The sequence below is a fragment of the Silurus aristotelis genome (assembly GCF_946808225.1).
Source record: "Silurus aristotelis genome assembly, chromosome: 17".
Taxonomy (NCBI): Eukaryota; Metazoa; Chordata; class Actinopteri; order Siluriformes; family Siluridae; genus Silurus; species Silurus aristotelis.
The window spans coordinates 7,583,416-7,603,073 of NC_139590.1; the positions used below are offsets into that span (position 1 = coordinate 7,583,416).

At 38.8% G+C, this 19,658-nt stretch overlaps 1 protein-coding gene and 1 long non-coding RNA gene across 16 annotated transcripts in view; one reads left to right on the forward strand and one right to left on the reverse strand.

The window, feature by feature from the left end:
• Positions 1–19,658, reverse strand: part of mapk8ip3 (mitogen-activated protein kinase 8 interacting protein 3) — a 46,964-nt gene that overhangs the window by 24,779 nt on the left and 2,527 nt on the right. For 5 of the 15 annotated variants that reach the window (XM_083567305.1, XM_083567304.1, XM_083567313.1 and 2 more), the window contains exons 2-8: positions 10,888–11,008; positions 10,666–10,736; positions 9,350–9,438; positions 4,656–4,800; positions 3,328–3,556; positions 2,959–3,061; positions 916–1,034 (exon numbers count right to left, since the gene is read on the reverse strand). In XM_083567305.1, coding sequence (XP_083423431.1) covers positions 916–1,034; positions 2,959–3,061; positions 3,328–3,556; positions 4,656–4,800; positions 9,350–9,438; positions 10,666–10,736; positions 10,888–11,008 — 877 coding nt within the window. Of the gene's footprint in view, positions 1–905; positions 1,035–2,958; positions 3,062–3,327; positions 3,557–4,655; positions 4,801–5,579; positions 5,604–9,349; positions 9,439–10,665; positions 10,737–10,887; positions 11,009–19,658 lie in introns of all 15 variants that reach the window. The other 10 variants (XM_083567317.1, XM_083567312.1, XM_083567314.1 and 7 more) reach the window with 4 other exon arrangements.
• Positions 15,769–19,444, forward strand: LOC310740590. The gene is made up of 3 exons (XR_014537684.1): positions 15,769–15,921; positions 15,977–18,865; positions 19,159–19,444. It is a non-coding gene; the product is annotated as an uncharacterized lncRNA (long non-coding RNA).

Genomic DNA, 19,658 nt, shown 5'->3' on the forward strand with positions numbered 1-19,658 from the left:
GAGATGTTCAGAAAGCAAAAACAAATCTTATGGCCTGGTGTTCACAAGCTTTTGTCTCTATATTGATTTAATACAGTGTTGATTTCAAGCTTAAAATCCCTATATTGTATTCTTTTCTGTTCTATTTTATTAACATCCACCTCTAAACTTTTGATTACATCACCATGCACATGCCAATGTTAAAAATATGTAATGAATAGTCATCTTTTACTCTCCTCCCAAAAAAAAAACACTGAACTTGTTTCACTTAGAAAAAAAAATGACATAAAAAAACAAACTGGTATTAAAATGAAATTCTATTGTATTCATATTCAAAGTGAACGAAAATAAAAGAGTAGCAAAATGAAACAATATTAAAAATAATAAAATGCTCAGTGATGAGATACACACCTGAGAATTCCCCTAGGGGTATGGCCAGGAGAAGCACACACGGGAAGAAAGCACAGAGAGGGGTCAAGGGTCAGTGAGTGAGGCGGCCGATCATATCAAAGCACCACCTTCATACTGAGATAAACAAATCAAATTCTGCCTTTACAGTAAACTAAAAAAACGAAACAAAGGAAAAACGAAACCCATTTTAAGATAAACAGAGCAAACATTTTTCCTTCAAGCCAAACATACTCCAAATAAAAGCTTTCCCCCTTTCACAATGAGTTTTGATGGTTAGGGTGCTGCAGCCATGGGGCAAGCGTGATATCCCAGCGGCCATTTTTAGCAGTGTAGCTGTCGTACAAAAAGGTCATGCAGGTCAATGTGCAACAATCACTCGCTTAGCTACAATGCTATTTTAAAAGCAATGAGAACAATCATAAATACAGCCCATGAACAAAATAATACGCCTGCATTCATAAGCTACGAATCAACAGTACAGTAAAAAATATAAGCTCTCAGGACACTCATGACACTAGAGCTTACCGAGCAGCTCTGCTCCGGCATCCACGTCACCAATGATGTCCGATTTGGCGTCTTTGATCTCGTGGTACAGCGAGTCGGTGTTGATACCGAACGCCTCGTTCACTATGCCTTGAGACGGACTAAAAAAAAGACACAGAATCTCAGTAAAGAAGCAAAAGATTCATTATATTTGGAAGATGCAGCTCTACCTCTGCCATGTTAATCTTTATTCTATGTGACTCTCAGGACACGCCTCGGTCTCCATAGTGTTGTGATACGTAGCAGAAGTGGTGCTGAGAGAATGCACTTGAGAAACAGTTCAAATCAATCTAGATATTCTTCACAAATAAATACTAAATATATAGTGCATTGTTCACAAATTATTGGTTAATTTCTAAATAATAAAAGTAAAGCGCATCTACTAATAATTATATATATATATATATATATATATATATATATATATATATATATATATATATATATATATATATATATATATATATATATATATATATATGTATATATATATATATATATATATATATCTACACGGGAAGCTACTTATTTAAAGCAACTTTTTAGAGATTCATGTAATAAATGCATTTAGAAATAATTAATACAATATAGCAGACTCATGCTAAATGTTAAACACTATATCATTATATTGCTATTTAAATTTTTTTACTTGCTTTCTTTTCGGCTTCTCCCGTTAGGGGTCGCCACTATGTTTGTAAATTGACATGTATTCGACAGCAAAGAGGGGAAAACCTGTGGCCTGCAGAAAAACTGAATAATAGATCTGAATAAATGGACAGTTAAGAAAAATATATATACATAAAAGTATAAATTCTGTTTCATTAGAATTCTAATCATTTTTAGAAGATTTTATTTGCCCGTCGATCAACACGCACTGAAACATTACTGAATTTAATGAAGCGGCTGCAAGAAAACTGTTTCTGTTTAAAAAATAAAAACACTCTTTAAATGTAAAATAATATGGTTTATTTTCAGGAAAGATCAAAAACTAAAAGGTGCAATTCTATATTTTTATTATATAAAATATTTTTATATGCCGTGTTGTTTATAAAAAGTGTATATTAAAATTGCGTAGGGGGGAGTGGTGGCTCCAGCGGTTAAGGCGCTGGGTTGCCGATCTGGGGTTCGAGCCCCGGTATCGCCAGGCTGCCACTCTTGAGCAAGGCCCTCAACCCTCTATGCTCCGGGGGTCCCTTACGAGGGAAATATCAAGGTCCGTGACGTCGGAGTGACGTGGGGCCGCCTTCCCGTGGGCTCACCACCTGCAGGAGGGACCGTAAGGGACGGTGCTGTGAGGATTGGGCAGCAGTCGAAGGCGGGGGCCTGCTTAGACTGCTGCCCCCGCGACCCGAATTACGGATAAGCGGGAGAAAATGGATGGATGGATGGATGGATATATTAAAATTCAAACTCTATACTAACACTAAATAATCTTTCATCGCATGTTGGAATATAGAGATCGAAAACATTTTGGGTTGCATTGATCCGCTATATCTCTCAGATGACCTCCTCTGCAATAACACTAAGCCTTAAACTCTGTATACAAGCCATTTAATTAGACAATTGTCCTCTCACAAACTAAAAAAAATAAATTGGTAGACCTGTGTCTATTATGCTAGATGATTGATTGCCATATATTGGAATATAACGCCAATTTGTTGAAAACACTTCCAAGTTTGGCTTTAGAGAAACTTAAATATGTAGTGAAGAAGAGAGTGTCAAAGTTTTACAACATCCTGAAAAAGTATTAGGAATTTGTTCAAGATGGTGTTGAAGAGGCTTTTGGGGGAGGGGGATTACGAGATAATATGTGAGATAGAATACACACCATTCACTGCATTGAGGGATTTTTGTTTTTGATATGTTTGTGTGTTATGTTTTTTTTTTCATTTTATTGTGTCCATTACATGTTCAATTAGTAAAATGTTTTGCATATATAGACATGTACAGTGTCCTAAATGCATAAAACCAGTGAATAATCTTGCAAAACTGTAAATACTCTGCAGGACACTTAAGTTTTCACACCTGTTCCCGCCGCCATAGATACGAGGATCCATACACATATCTAACTCGGGGGTTGAATCGATAATTTCCTGAAACTCAGACCACTCGTCACTGCTTCCCATACCTGCGTATACAGTACACACATATGCAGTGTGGGTTATCACAGAGTACTGGCCTTTATTTTCAAAAGCACATTTAAGGAATTTGCAGTCTTTAAACCGATTTGCATAAGAAATGTAATTATTTTGGCTTACTGAGGCTATGGGGCGTAGTATTGAGAAGAACTGCGTAAAGCATTTTTTATTGTACACAACTAATGATATAATTATAGTATGTGATTTCAGCTCATTCCTCTCTCTCTCTCTCTCTCTCTCTCTATCTCTTTCTCACCAATGCTGACATTCCTGGTTTCCTGTGAGACCTGAACTTCCATATTCCTGCTGAGCCTCTTGGCGTTTTTGCGGCTCCGACCCCGACACGTGTCAAAATCTCCAGAGGGAACCATCGCCTCATTGAGAGGGGTAACTGTTGCCGAGGGAACAGATGAGGTTGGAGTGTTGGATTTGCTTCCTGTGCTGCTGGGCGTGGCCACAACTGAATCAGACTCTGAGCCATCCTCCTTTGTTTGGGGGCAGAATCAAAAACACACACATTAGAGCACGAATACACAGAAATCATCTGAATTGTTTGAACATTGCACCTATATTTTTGAATGATCTTAATTACAATTAAACACACAAACGCACAAAATTCACAAAGGATGGAAACACTTTGATGCAATATGTCCATTAAAGCACCACCAAAGTCACAAAAAAGCAACAAGCAATGCTCAGTCATGTGCCCAATGAGTCACATGGTGAAGGGATTTGTTCATTTTTGTTCTGGCATTTTAACAAGACTAGAGCCTGAACAAGACTAGAAAACTGAAAGCAGAATTGTTCATCAAGGCCCACAGTGGAAATGCAGCCATCGTAGAGGTTCTAATCTGGATCCAGTGATGTCATATGGTCTAAATCCTGGAATTGAAGTCTGAAGTAAGTCAGGATTTGCTTAACTTTAGACCTATTTTCTTTGTTTATGACTGAGTTTATGGGAGTTGTTCAGTGTAGTTATTGTAAAGTTGTTGTTCCCCCCCCCCAATTTGTTCCCACTCATCAGCTAGCTCTCCCCTTTCAAATCACAGCTACTGGATATGTATTTGGTATCCTGGCAGTAATATTATCCAAATTTAGCATGAGTAATCTACTATAGTTTGTATCATCTGGCAATGGAAAAACTATTATCACGTGTATTTTTATTATATTTTTATATTTGGTTATCTCCCCAGGATCTCTTTTTTCTTAAAAAACATGTTTTCTTGAAGGTCTCCCTTCCCGGCCTTTCCGTTTCTTTTTGCACAAATGCTTTTATCGGCAAGCAGTAGGTGACAACCAAAAATCATCATTCATCGAGGTGTAAATACAAACCTTTGCAGCGAAAGATAACAAAATTATGTTATATGCTTTGCTGGACTACAAAGGTAACTACAAACATTCATAATTAAGGATCCCTGCATGCCTGCTGGCATCCAGTATGACAAGTCCATATTTGACAGAACTTGTCTTCCAGGGACACAAGCAAGTGAAAGGGAGTAAGAGGACGTTAAAGGCACAATGGTGATGTCACTATGATGACTCCTTGTCCAGCTGCGGCACAAGAAGGTACCCTATCTGTCGCACCTGGAAGCCAGGGGCGTAGACGGCTCGACCCAGATCACTGGCATGCCAGGCGTCTGTCGATGTCGTCCTAGCCCCCCCGTGACCCCCACGTACCATAGCATCCCCGGTGGGAAAGAGACTCAACGAAGGAGGTCGCTCCGCTTTACTACAGAAAGAGAGAGAAAGAGACAGAGGCAGGCAATGAGAAATGTGGCATATACCCACACAGAAAGGGCTTAAAAGAAAAATCCACCCTAAATCTTCAGTTCTTCAGAATCATTTTCAGTTCTGGAACGAAATTCTGTTTAAACTTGTTTCATCAACATGTTTTTCTGCTATTACTTTCATGAATAGCTTCCTATGCTACACATTTGCTGTTTGACTACCTGCTTTTAGTAGTAGTGTAATAGATTTATCTCTTATTATCCTATTTGTTTAGTCTGTTCAGGTCCTTCACTTCTGTGTCTGTCCACACTGTTTAAGCAGTTCAGCTTCCAAATCTACAAAGTTCATCCTAATTCTCCAATCAAAACATTGTGCTTGTCATCTTGCAGATCCATAATGAGCCGAGTCCAGTCTTTGCCATAACTTGGATATCTCATTAACCCTGTAAACAAAACGTGTAAAAAAAAAAACCTCACTGAAACCTAACCATTATGCTTGAGATCGCTCATTGTAACTGCACTTGTAACAGATATATATATATTTCAATATTATGTAATTTAGGGTGGAGTTTTTCCAAAGTCAAAAGCGCAGTAAAAAAAATCAGCCAATAACTAAGCTCGATTCATGTGAACGCACACAAAGGAGAAAGAGGTACAGTTTTTTTGGTGTGTAACTGGGGTCACTCAATCAGGAGGGATTCATCTCAATTTACAGTGAGTACAATTAGAACTGGGGTAGAAACAGAGAATGAGGCAGACAGGATTGTGGGGGAATTTTTACCTTTTCCTCCAGGTGTTGCGTTGACTGAGGAGACAAATAAGGCAGTTCACACATACACACACACACAGACAGACAGAAAGAGGGTGAGAAGGAAAGAGAGAAAGAGAGAGAAAGCGGCAGAACGAGAAAGATGCGAATTAGAGTTCAGAACACAGAGGCGCAAACAGACACACGCATGACCTTTTCGCAGGGCATGGTACATATAACAAAATGTAACACAGCACACATGATGCAAATAATACAAAGCATGGACAATGAGTTATATTAATCAAATGTTCAAACTCTGAAAGATTAAATCTATTCACCGTTTGTGCAGAAGAACCCAGATGCAAAAGATACAGTGCCACATGAATATGTATGGTTGGAAGTCTTGTCTGAACAAGAACTAAAGCATGATCTAATAATTGTGTCCTAATAGCGTATGCAGGTTTATTATAAAGGTCACTTTTAATGTTAGCTAGCTATCATAACTGATAACTAGCTAACATTTTTAACGATAAAAATATACCATAACTGCTAGCTAGCTTCTTATTTCGGCTTCTCCCATTAGGGGTCGCCACAGCGGATTACCCGTCTCCATAACCCCTGTCCTCTACATCTGCTTCTTTCAAACCAACTACCTGCCCATCCCTCACCACATCCATAAACCTCCTCCTTGGCCTTACTCTTTTCCTCCTTCCTAGCAGCTCCATCCTCGGCATTCTCCTACCGATATACCCCATGTCCCTCCTCTATCCAAACCATCTCAATCTCGCCTCCCTCACCTTGTCTCCAAAAACGTCTTACATGCGTGGTCTCTCTAATAAACCCGTTTCTAATCCTGTCCATCTTCGTCACTCCCAACGAAAACCTTAACATCTTCAGCTCTGCTACCTCAAGTTCCACCTCTTGTCTTTTACTCAATGCCTCTGTCTCTAAACCATACAACATTACAGGTCTCACCACAGTCCTATAAACTTTCCCTCTCACTCTTGCAGATACCCTTCTATCACAAATCACTGCTATCACTCTTCTCCACCCACTCCACCCTGCCTGTGCTCTTTTCTTCACAAACACACTCCTCATTACTTTGCACTGTTGACACCAGGTACCTAAACTTCCCCACCTTCACCACCTCTTCTCTCTACAACCGCACCACTCCACTGCCCTCCCTCTCATTCATACACATGTACTCTGTCTTACTCCTAATGACTTTAATTCCCCTTCTCTCCAGCATGTACCTCCACCTCTAAAGGCTCTTCTCAACCTGCTTCTTACTCTCACCACAAATCACAATATCATCTGCAAATGGTCCATGCAAACACTACTGTCTGACTTCGTCCGTCAATATGTCTATTACCACTGCAAACAGGAAAGAGCTCAGAGCTGATCCTTGATGCAATTTAACCTCCACCTTAAACCAGTCTGTTGTTCCTACTGCACACTTCACTGCTGTCACAATGTTCTCATACATGTCCTGCACCACCCTCACATACTTCTCTGCCACACCTGACTTCCTCATACAATACCACAACCCCTCTCTCGGCACCCTGTCATATACTTTCTCTAAATCCACAAACACACAATGCAACTGCCTCTGACCTTCTCTATACTCCTACATCAACATTCTCAAAGCAAATATTGCATCTGTAGTGCTTTTCCTTGGGCATGAAACCATACTGTTGCTCACAGCCTGGCTTCCACAACTCTTTTTTCTCATAACTTCATGCTGTGACTGATTAACTTTATTCCACTGTAGTTACCGCAGGTCTGCACATCTCCCTTATTCTTAAAAAACAACGGTACCAGCACACGCCTTCTCCATTCCTCAGGCATCCTCTCACCTTCCAAAATCTTGTTAAACATTCTGGCCAAAAACTCCACTGCCATCTCTTCTAAACATCTACACGCTTCTACTGGTATGTCATCTGGTCCTAGTGACTTTCCACTCTTCATCCTCTTAATCGCTGCTCTCACTTCCTCCTTACTAATCCTATCCACTTCCTGCTTCACCATCGCCATATCATCCAACCTTCTCTCTCTCATTTTCCTCATTCATCAGCTGCTTAAAATACTCCCTCCATCTTCTCAACACACTCTCCTCACTGGTCAACACGTTTCCATCTCTATCCTTTATTGCTCTAACTTGCAGCACATCCTTTGCAGCTCATTCCCTCTGCCTGGATAATCAGTAAAAATCTTTTTTCTCCTTCCTTCCCATACAGCTCCTAATCTGTCTTTTCCTTGGTTTTTGCTACATTCCTCATCACCTGCTGCCGCATCTTTTTGTACTCCTGCCTACTTTTCTCATCTCTCTGCCAATCCCAATCCTGTTTCGCCAACCTCTTTTTCCTTATGCTCTGCTGTACTCTAATATTCCACCACCACGTCTCTTTGTCTTTATTTCTATTTCCAGATGTCACACCAAGTACCTTTCCCTTAACACTTCTGCAGTAGTTGCCCAATCATCCAGCACTTCTTCACCACCACTGAGCCCCTGTCTGACCTCTTCCCTGGATCTCACACTACAGTCTTCCCCCTTCAGTTTCCACCATCTTATTCTTCTTTCAGTCCTCACTCTCCTCCTCTTCTTCTTCACCTCCAAAACCCTCCTACAGACCACCATCCGATGCTGTCTAGCTACACTGTCCCCCGCCAACACCTTACAGTCTCCAATCTCCTCCGGGTTGCATCTTCTGCATAAAATATTGCCCACCTGTGTGCACCTTCCTCCATTCTTATCGTCACCCTATGCTCCTCCTTCTTCATAAAATAAGTATTTACCACTGCCATTTCCATCCCTTTAGCAAAATCTACCACCATCTGCCCTTCCACATTCCTCTCCTTAAAATCATACCTACTCATCACCTCCTCATCACCTCTGTTTCCTTTACCAACATACCCATTAAAGTCTGCAGCAATCAATAATCTTTCTTTCCTAGGTACACCTCTACCACTTTATCTAACCCACTCTCCTCCATCTCACAGCCCACTTCCTGGCCTTACTCCCTTTCCATTTGGTCTCCTAAACACACAACATATCTACCATTCTCTGCTCCATAATATCAGCTAACTCTTTCCCTTTATCAGTCATAGTACCAACATTTAAAGTATCAACCCTAACCTCCACTCTCCTACACTTCTCCTTTCCCTGCTGTCCCTGTAAACGTCTTAACTGCTAGCTAACATTAATAATAACAAGGTACTTAAACCAAAAGTAAGCTAACAATAATAATGATAAGAAACAACCAAATCTAATAGCTAGCTAACATTACTAATGATAAGAAGGTACCAAAGTCACTAGCTAGCTAACATTAATAAGAATAATAAGGTACCATATTTGCTAGCTAGCTAATATTGATAATGATAAGAGGGTATCAAAACCACTAGCTAGCTGACATTAATAATTATAATAATAATAATAATAATAATAATAATAATAATAAGATACCATAACTGATAGCTAGCTAACATTAATTAGTGTGTGTGTGTGTGTGTGTGTGTGTGTGTGTGTGTGTGTGTGTGTGTGTGTGTGTGTGTGTGTGTGTGTGTGTGTGTGTGTGTAATGGGTGTGCGTTTAAAAGGACCTGCCATTACTAAGACTGTGACTAAGCATGAACTGACAGACTGTCAACCAACATCCCAGTCCAACAAGCACCTAGCAACAGCATTTCCAAAACGACAGCTTTAATTGTGGGATCTCAACAAAATGGGCTTATTTGCAGCTTAATATAAAAACAGAACACATCAATCAACAGTTATATACTGGTTAAAAACCCAAACACACTCACGTTCGCCCACAGCTTGTGGTTTCTGATTGGTTGCTTCCAGCCTGCTGAATTTTTGAACGTTCAATGTGCTCAACGTAGGTCTGAATCATCTGAAAAAATTATTTAAAAAAGATTATCATATGCTGTACAATTATTTGTGTACACTTGGAGGTAAATGTAAATATGAAATACAATTTTCAATTATTATTCATTATAAATATATCAGGCAAACAAATACAAACACAACCAGAAACAGGGAGCACACGAATGATGTATTTTAAGAAGCATTTCCAAAAAGGCTAAATATTTGTCTGAGATTATAGATGTTTACTGGGATTCCAACAAGTGAGAGGTCTTAAGCCAAGTGCCCACTGTGCGAATTTGGCCACGATTGGGTCGACAAATTTTGAAAATCCTAAAAGATTCCTATAATCCTAGGCTAAAACTTGTAGTCTTTGATCGCTGGTTTGTTTACCGTCAGCCAATTAATGGCCTTTGCGATCATTTCTTTCCTCCGAATTCTGGTAGTGTCCGAAGATTTCAGACACTTTCCTGTAGTGTGATTTCTCCTACAACGACGGTCAAATTAAGAACCGATAGAAGCACCGAACATGATGACGCGATTAGCGCGACAACTTCAAACCGCCTCAGGAAAAATGTCGAGTCAGGTAGACAGTACAGCAAGGAGAGAAACTTATCGAATTAAGAAGTGAAAAAAAGTGATTGACTTTTTTATTATCGAAGCATGTCATGAACGCTAACGCTAATGCTATCGATTATTTTTGTTTGCTGCTATTACCATTAGTAAAAGAACGCAGGTCTAAACATGTCATGAATTAATGATGTAAAAATTCGGACTAGTCTTATTCTTGGGTGCATCAATTTTTGACTGACAAATAGTCTGACATTGTGACATGGGGTTCATGATCGTAAAGTCTGACAAGCAACAGACGCAAAGTACTATAAAAATCGCACCCGGCCTAGAGTGAACGTGCAATCAGATAGATTCGGGACAGTCAGTAACATGGACCTGATTTATCCTTAGTAACTGCCTGGTCAATGTTACAGTGGTTTGGGTTGCTAGTTTTATTTTTGGAAATAGAACCAATAATAATTGTTTTAAAACACTAAAATATTGTCCAGTGTTCAATGGGACATGGTTTCTATTAAATAATACTAAATAAAAAAATCTTTACATTCTTTACAGTTACATACCCACATCTGCATTAAAGTCAAATACAGATCAGCAAAATTGGTACCTGCTGGATTTTTAAAGCACTATGCAGATGCAGGTATTGTGCAGGTATTGTGTGTGAGACAGCTCTGACTGATCTTACTTCTGTGTGCCGCTGATGAAGGGCGTTGTATTCTTTCTTCATCTCTGACTCACGTTCTTCCAAACGCGAGACTGTGAAAATGAATCACAGACCCACACAGTTACACTCCAGTGGGGTATTTGTATTTTGAGTTTGTTGGAAAAGAGTGGTGCATTGTGCTTGCGTGAATACGTGCCGCAATTACATTTATGTGATTCTGTGGGTGTGTATGTGTTGACTCACTCTGATCGACGTAGTTCTTGGTCTTCAATTCCAACTGTTTTCCTTGTAATTCTAAATGGTCCACTTGGGTCTGGAGTTCCTTCTTTTCTGCCTCCAACGCATCCTCAAACTCGATAAACTTCTGTTAATGGACAAACACACACAGTATGCAATCTTAGCACCGTAAGTCAGGTTGTCCCTAATGGGTTCACCAAAAAATGTTAAGTCAGCCCAGCTGGTGAGATAAACTGCAAAACCAATCTTGGCAATGGCTTTTGGCAGTCTGGTAGAATTATACATACACAGGCTGGATCCTAATCAGGGCTAAGAACTCAAATGTACAGTATGAAGTAAAGTAAAAACTTTAGCCCTAATGATATATAATGTACACAAATGGTATTTAAGTACATTTGTAAAGGCCCAGCTACATAAATTTGTTATGTCGAAAAAGAATATGTTTCATCCTGACAAAGGCTTGGATAAGCATATTACAGGACTGAACAACAATAATAATTAGAGCCAAAGGTACCTGACCTGGTTCATACCCAAACTGTTACCACAAAGTTGAAGGCATACAATTGTATAGAATATCTTTGGAAGTAGCAGCATTACATGTTCTATGCACTTCAACTAGGAAATCCAAACCTATTTCATCATGACAATGCTTGTGGGCAAAAGCCAACTCTATGAAGATATGGTTAACATTGGTTGAAGTGGAAGATCTCCTGCTATAGAGGTCTAAACAGAACTCTGTTGAACACCTTTGGGATGAACTGGAACAATTAACCAAAAAGGTGTTCAGCTGGTCAAAATTACTTTAGATTTTCCTAATCAACTCTGACAAACCATGTGTTCATAGAGCTCACTTTGTCCACAGGGGAATTTTCATGTTAAAACAAATTTGGGTCTCTCAGCTGTTTGGGCGTAAGTCCCTGCAAATGTATATTCACTATATAAAGGTAATTTGAATGATGGTCAAGCTACATAAACGATTCACGATTCATCCTAGCTTCTGTCGCAGATCCATAAGCTGATCAGGTAGCTCATTTGATTAAAGACTAGCTACAGGGCTAGAGACATTAAGTCAAATATACTGTAGTATATTAAAACATAGATGACAGAAACAGAATGTGGAAAAAGTAATACAATATTCAACTTTAAGTACAAGTAAAGTTACTCCAGAAAAAAGTAAAAAGTAGCTCGTTTAAAATTTGCTCAACTTTCTTCCTAGTGTATTCTAGTATAGTTAAAAAAGTATTTAATTGAAGGGACACCTTAAACCAATTAAAGTGCAATAATAACAACAACATAAACAAAAGAAAATACAGTGCACAGCTTGAGTCTAATGAGAGTTATGCACTTTCGCAGCAAAATAAAAAAAAACTTTGTTATAATGTCATTTATGATGATGGGAAAAATCGCAACAATTGAACAACTTTTGTTCGATGGCATTTCTGCTGTTTTGTCTGTCTCTATATCTCTTTCTTGTACGTTTAGCGCGTTAGTTCTCCGCCCATCAATTAATTAGTGCAGTAGTTGCCGGGGTGGATTTTTTTTTTCCCCTTGCATTATTTTTATTTTATTTATAGATTTTCTTACTCAGTAACAAGTATGATGTAAAATGTAGTTAAGTATACTTCAAACAAAGCATACTTAAGTAAAGTAAAATTACAGACTTTAAAACGTAGAAGTACACAAAAACTACTTAATTACAATAACGCGAGTAAAACTAGGCTAGGCTATGCAAAGTATAGAATTTCACTGTAATGTATATATGAACCGAATTAGGGTTTTTGTGTGTGTGTGTGTGTGTGTATGCAAACTGCCTGCAATTCGATTAGTGTGAGTATCACTGCAGTGTGTGTGTGTGTGTGTGTGTGTGTGTGTGTGTGTGTGTGTGTGTGTGTGTGTGTGTGTGTGTGTGTGTGTGTGTGTGTGTGTGCTGACTTATTTCAGAATCAGCTTTTGCAAAATATCGCTGTGAATCCAAGGAGAAGGAAAAGGTCAAAGACAAGGAAAAGATTTTATTTCAAAAAAATACACACACACACACACACACACACACACACACACACACACACAGACAAATGATGACTGTGCATGTTGACTTGGGGCTGTGGGAGTTTTAGTGGAACACAATTGGTTCTTTCTACAGTAGTGCAAGAGAACCCCTGCAAAACTAATTAAATCATTAACCCTCATTCCATGCTGCTCACACACACACACACACACACACACACACACACACACACACACACACACACACCTTATTATTTAGTTACTGAGCTTTAAGCATAGTATATATATATATATATATATATATATATATATATATATATATATATATATATATATATATATATATATTGGAGAAGTATAGAGAAGGACAGAAGGAGCTGCATTGTGTATTTGTGGATTTAGAGAACGCGTACGACAGGGTGCCGAGAGAGGAGTTGTGGTATTGTATGAGGAAGTCAGGTGTGTCAGAGAAGTATGTGAGGGTGGTGCAGGACATGTATGAGGACAGTGTGACGGCAGTAAAGTGTGCAGTAGGTACGACAGACTGGTTCAGGGTGAAGGTTGGACTGCATCAAGGATCGGCCCTGAGCCCTTTCCTGTTTGCAGTGGTGATGGACAGGTTGACGGACGAGGTCAGACAGGAGTCTCCCTGGACTATGATGTTTGCAGATGATATTGTGATTTGTGGTGAGAGTAGAGAGCAGGTTGAGAAGAGCCTGGAGAGGTGGAGATATGCGCTGGAGAGAAGGGGAATGAAAGTCAGTAGGAGTAAGACAGAGTACATGTGTGTGAATGAGAGGGAGGGCAGTGGAGTGATGCGGTTGCAGGGAGAAGAGGTGGAGAAGGTGGAGGAGTTCAGGTACCTGGGGTCAACAGTGCAAAGTAATGGAGAGTGTGTTAGAGAAGTAAAGAAAAGAGTGCAGGCAGGGTGGAGTGGGTGGAGAAGAGTGACAGGAGTGATTTGTGATAGAAGAGTATCTGCAAGAATGAAAGGGAAAGTTTATAGGACTGTGGTGAGACCTGCGATGTTGTATGGATTAGAGACAGTGGCATTGAGTAAAAAACAGGAGGTGGAGCTGGAGGTAGCAGAGCTGAAGATGTTGAGGTTTTCGTTGGGAGTGACGAGGATGGACAAGATTAGAAATGAGTTTATTAGAGGGACAGCACATGCAGGATGTTTTGGTGACAAGGTGAGGGAGGCGAGATTGAGATGGTTTGGACATGTGCAGAGAAGGGACATGAATTATATTGGTAGAAAAATGCTGAAGATGGAGCCACCAGGTAGGAGGAAAAGAGGAAGGCCAAGGTTCATGGTAGGAGGAGGTAGGAGGAGGTTCATGGATGTGGTGAGGGAAGACATGCAGGTAGTTGATGTAAAAGAGGCAGATATAGAGGACAGGGTGGTATGGAGACGGATGATCCGCTGTGGCGACCCCTAATGGGAGCAGCCGAAAGAAGAAGAAGAAGATATATATATATATATTGCAATTGCATATTGTTATTATTCATCCAATTCCAATGGTGTCACCCAGAAGAGTTTCCCTTTAGACACTTGTGTTTCTCATGCTTCCTTTCTCCTTCTCCACTGTTTCCTCTCGCTTGCTTACTACAGCTCTAGATCACAAAGATGTTTTGTGACTGTTAATGAATACACATACATCATCAAATTGTATTTCTTGTTCACTATTATAATATCACACTAATCAATGTATGGTAGTGTTTAAAAGATCAGTCTGGTGTACACGGCAGGAGCCGTCTTTATTGTATCCAAAATGGACTGCTGTCATATTCCTGTAGGAGAAGGAACTAGATAATCCTGTCTACTCTCTAACCCTCCACTCCACTCCTCTCTGCATTCTTGCCTGTCTCTTTCCTCCTGCCTCTCCATCCCTTCCCCCATCTATGTTATTTCCTTCTTTCTCATAATAAGAGAATCAAGTTACAGCGCCAGTCTTTTGCTGTGGGTTATTGATTACGCGTAATCACCTTCCCCACCCTTCCTTCTCTCACTGATGTCCTCTACAGACAATACACAACATTGAACAATGAGATATTAAAACAATCCTGTGTTTATTTAGCTATACTAATTATGTCTTTTATCATTTTGCTTTTGGGAGGAAAAACCTGTACCCTAACCCTAACCCTAACCCACTCCCAGTGATCCCACTGAACCCATTAATACTAAATAAACCACCAAAAGAACACCGTTCTCATCTGTATACTCCAGACCCAGCAGCCCTACATCTTCCTGTAAGAGCAAAACCAACCAATTATAATTCTACAGGATTCTATAAATAACCAACATTTGCCATATTCACAGAAACATTTTTGCTATGCTTGTCCTTAAGGCTGTTGAGCATGGCAGATATAAGCAAAAAAAGAAAATAGAGAAAAATAATTATATATATATATATATATATATATATATATATATATATATATATATATATATATATATATATATATATATATTAGCGATGTAATGCATCAATTTAAAAAAGTGTGCATTGTCAAGTTGGCATTTGTATTGCGATGCATCCTTTTTAACATATTTTATTGGTAATAACCGGTTTATTGATATATCATTATTATAAGATGTGCTATACATTTTTTTATAGAAAGCGAGCAATAATTTGTGACCAATATTTTACATGTAGGTTGATTACCTATAACATAAACATAAACTGTTTCTCAAGTGCGTTCTCTCAGCACCACTGCTGCTACGTGAATGTGACGTATCACAAAATTACGAAAACCGTTTTAACTCATCTATATTGTATGGCAAAGGTATACAATACAACCTACATGGCAGAGGTAGAGCTGCATCTTCCCAGAGACAGAACGAGAAAAGAACGTCTGGTTTTATTTAATCTTTTTTCAGGGTTTTTTTTTTTTACAAAGGCCTGTTTGTGAAAGGGTTATGAGTTCGAATTTTTTTCATTGCATTGCATTGAATCGCATTGTGTTGAATCAACTCGAAATTGCATATTAATAGGAGTAAACTGTATCGGTAGCTGCTTTATATGTATCTTTAATGTACCGTATCATTGGTTAAGCATCGAGATGCAAATCGCATTAGCCTTAGATATAGAAATGCATATCCCTAAAATATAGCTTATTGAAACCAGTATCACAATATTGACCTTTGTGATGATACACTTCCAATCTAACAATTTGCACAGACTAGATTGTATATACCATATGTTTACTGTCAATGTCTTAAAGTCGTATCTGTTTCTAAGCCATTATTCCTCCATTAAATCATCATTAATATTAATGGGCTCATTCCAATTTGTTCTTCTTAGGTGAATATGTACTGCCCCACATAACAAGACTTTAAGTGTAGAATTTTTAATATGATGAGCAGGAGTCTTCAGTGTCAATGCTTTGTAAGATGCTAGAGAATCCTCAAAACAGAGGACTAACATAACAGGAATCACTTATTTTTGTTTTATCATCTAAAGAAAGAAGAAATCCTGGTGAGAGAACAGCTGCTTAAAGCTAATATACGGTAATGTAAGATCATTATGACCCGTGTTTATATAAAGAATTTAAAGAAGTAATTTGTTTTTGACATTACATTTATCCATAAATGGATATAAAGTGTGTGCAATTATAATTAATGACAGAAAAGTTGTCACCGTAACCAAACTGCTGTGATAAAAGTGCAAAAAAACTGTTGGAATGTGCTGTTATATGGAAAAAATTATTCGACTTTGGAGTGGCAATTGTAACTTGTTGATGACTTTCCTATTCCAGCAGGCCCTATTGTGTTTTAAATCATATCGGTGAACCTTTATTGCAGCTTCACTGTTTTTCTGGTATAAGAATCAGCAATCACAAGTGCTTTAGCAAAGCACTATAACTACAGACCTTTTAAGTGAAGTATCATCAGTATTCACAAAAACTTCTACACTGATGTATTCATTTATTCTCTTTTGGTTACATTCAGAATAGATGTTTCCCATCTTTTTAGAGTTCACACCTTTAGTCGATAATAGTACCATGATGAGCGCCAGTGCAAATACTTCACACTAATTATAGTGAGTATTCTACTCACTCATCATCATAAATTATTAAAAGACGACCGCTGTCACCTTTCAGCCATGTTATTTGCTTGTTATCTATCTTTGTAAGTGACTGGATTTTTATTAGTTTCAGCTGTGCCTTATTGTCAGTAGATAAAAAAAAGATCTTCAGTGAATTCTCGATCATTTCAATCGTTAATCACCTCTGAGTAATCATCCTTTACTGCAGTATTCCCCAACCTTTTTTCGCCATGGACCGGTTTAATGTTGACAATATTTTCACGGACCGGCCTTTAAAATAAATATTTTGTTGATAAATACAACAAAATTAAATGATACAACTGCCATAATTTGTATTTTGTACATATAATAATAAACGTGAATTCACTGTGTTGTTTTTTGTTCATTTTGCTAGCTTGGGGGTTTTAATTTAGCGGTAATGTATTATGTGTTAGCGGCCGGAGCAGCCTCTTTAAGAAGGTAGCGGATGTTGGTAAGACATGTGACCGAGGCATCATGACATCAGCAAGAGTGAGTCATAGACAGATGTGGTGGAGAGAATCCGGTAATTTTCCAAAATAAAACATCGTCCAGAATCTGATAATAAATCAAACGAAAATAATGTAAGTTTTGTATTCTTTTTGTGTAGCCCGGTACCAATTGACCCATGGACCGGGGGTTGGGGACCACTGCTTTACTGCACAGGTGATATTTAATTCTCAGCACACTCAAAAATCTGCCCAGTCAGCAGTGACTCATAAGTTAAGCCTCTGGGCTACTAAAATGATGGGTTCGAACGCCAACACCACAAAAGTGCCACTGTTGGGCCCCCTTCCCTTTCTCTGTTCCAGAAGCACCATATACTGGCTGACCCCAACAACTTAACAAGCTGGGCTGTGCAGAGAAAAGAATTTCACTGTGATTTACAGTGTTCATTTTCTTCCTTGTGATTTCTTCAACAACTTTCTAGTTGTTATAGTCTGGGGCACTGGGTGTGATGCAGTGGTAACATTTGGAGGAGTTCTTGGCAGTGCCAGTGTTCTGTGATAACACTGCAGAGGCTTTGTGTGAGGGTTTTAAAGCTGTTCTGGGTTTTTTTTTCTGCAGCTGCTTGGTCAGTGTGGCAGTGCCTGTTTTAGCGGCAGATGCACACAATGACAACATAGTTAGTGGAGTCTGGAGAGGGAATGTAGAGTAATGTGTGAAAGAAAGGAAAAAAAAGGATCTAATAGCTGTTTTAAAGGGAGTAGAGTAACATTTGTCTGGGAGTTGACAAATGTTTTTGAAATTTCATTAACGCAGAACAGTCAGCTGAATAAAATTCAAACACCAGCATTATTATAGTTGCAATTGTAATGATGCAGCGTTCAATATTTATCTACACTCTATGCCTATCTAAACTCATTATTCCATAATGACAAAAGCAAACACCAGATTTGTTTCGTCAACGTCGATGTATCTCAGGTGCATTTTATTTCAACACTTTGATTGGAGTCTATCTGTGGCAAATTAACCTGATTGGAAAGGGACACACCTGTCTACAAAGTCTAACCATATAAAAATCAGAGCGAAAGCCCACTTGGAATTTGCAAACAATATTCAAATTCCAAGCAGGACTTCATGCTTGGACAGAGGAAAGGATTCCATTTGGCACTCTATCACATAACCCAGATTGGTGGAATGTTGCTGTGATGCATGACCTTCTACAAGTTTCAATATCTGGAGCTCAAACAGAGCAGGCCTCCTGTTCTTGATCTGGTTGTTCCAATCATATTTGTAAAAAAAAGTCCCAATCTTCTTCAGAATTATAGAAACTACTATGTGCTGCCGGACACCTTCGGCGCAGGAGAACATTTCTGGAACCTTCCCCAGATCTTTGCCTAAACACAATCCTGTTTCTGAGCAATGCAGGTAGTTTGTTCTAATCTAATGCTTGGTTTATGCTCTAAACTGTATTTTTAACTCTAAAACCTTATATAGACAGGTGTGTGCCTTTTCAAATCATATCCAATCCATTGAATTTGCCACACATGAAGATCAGTCGAAATGAAGAAACAACTCAGAGATGATCCAGAAAAATAGGGAATGTCACAACAAAGAGTCTAAATACTTATGTTGATGTGATTTGTGGATATTGGGATGAGTTTCTAATAAATCTGGTTTTGCTTTGTTATAATGGTGTATGATGTGAAAAAGGCTGTCTGCAAATGTGAATGTGGAGCATCACAGCAACATTATATTTTAGCTATTTCTCAGTTACTCAAATAGCTTGTAGTGTTTTTTGGAACTGTCTGTCATATATTAAGACAAATAACAGAAACTACACTAACAGAGGGTAGATTTTAAAAACCCTGCCCACTGTAGTTGATCATTTATAGCCTCACAAGATATATATACAAGGCTTGATGTTCAGTCTGTCCTCTAAAACTCCCAAAGACACTTTTACCAGCAAATCGATGCTGCAGTTCTTGACCTACAACTTAGAAAAAACAATTTTCTTTGGCAAAATGTGTTCACATTTAAACCGGTTTAGAATTATGAAATCAGCTGGAGTTGCTCAGGGGATTTCAAGAAGTGCATTCTGATATATTAGAGCATTCTATGTCTGTGTTTAAAATGAGAATTGTGTCATTCTCGTGTTCATAATTGTGCTTTTATGCCAGTAAAAATTGCGCTTCCTCCGAGATCATTTTGCTTGGGCAAGATAAACCTTAACTACTCCAGTTATAGCAGAATTGCAGTGAG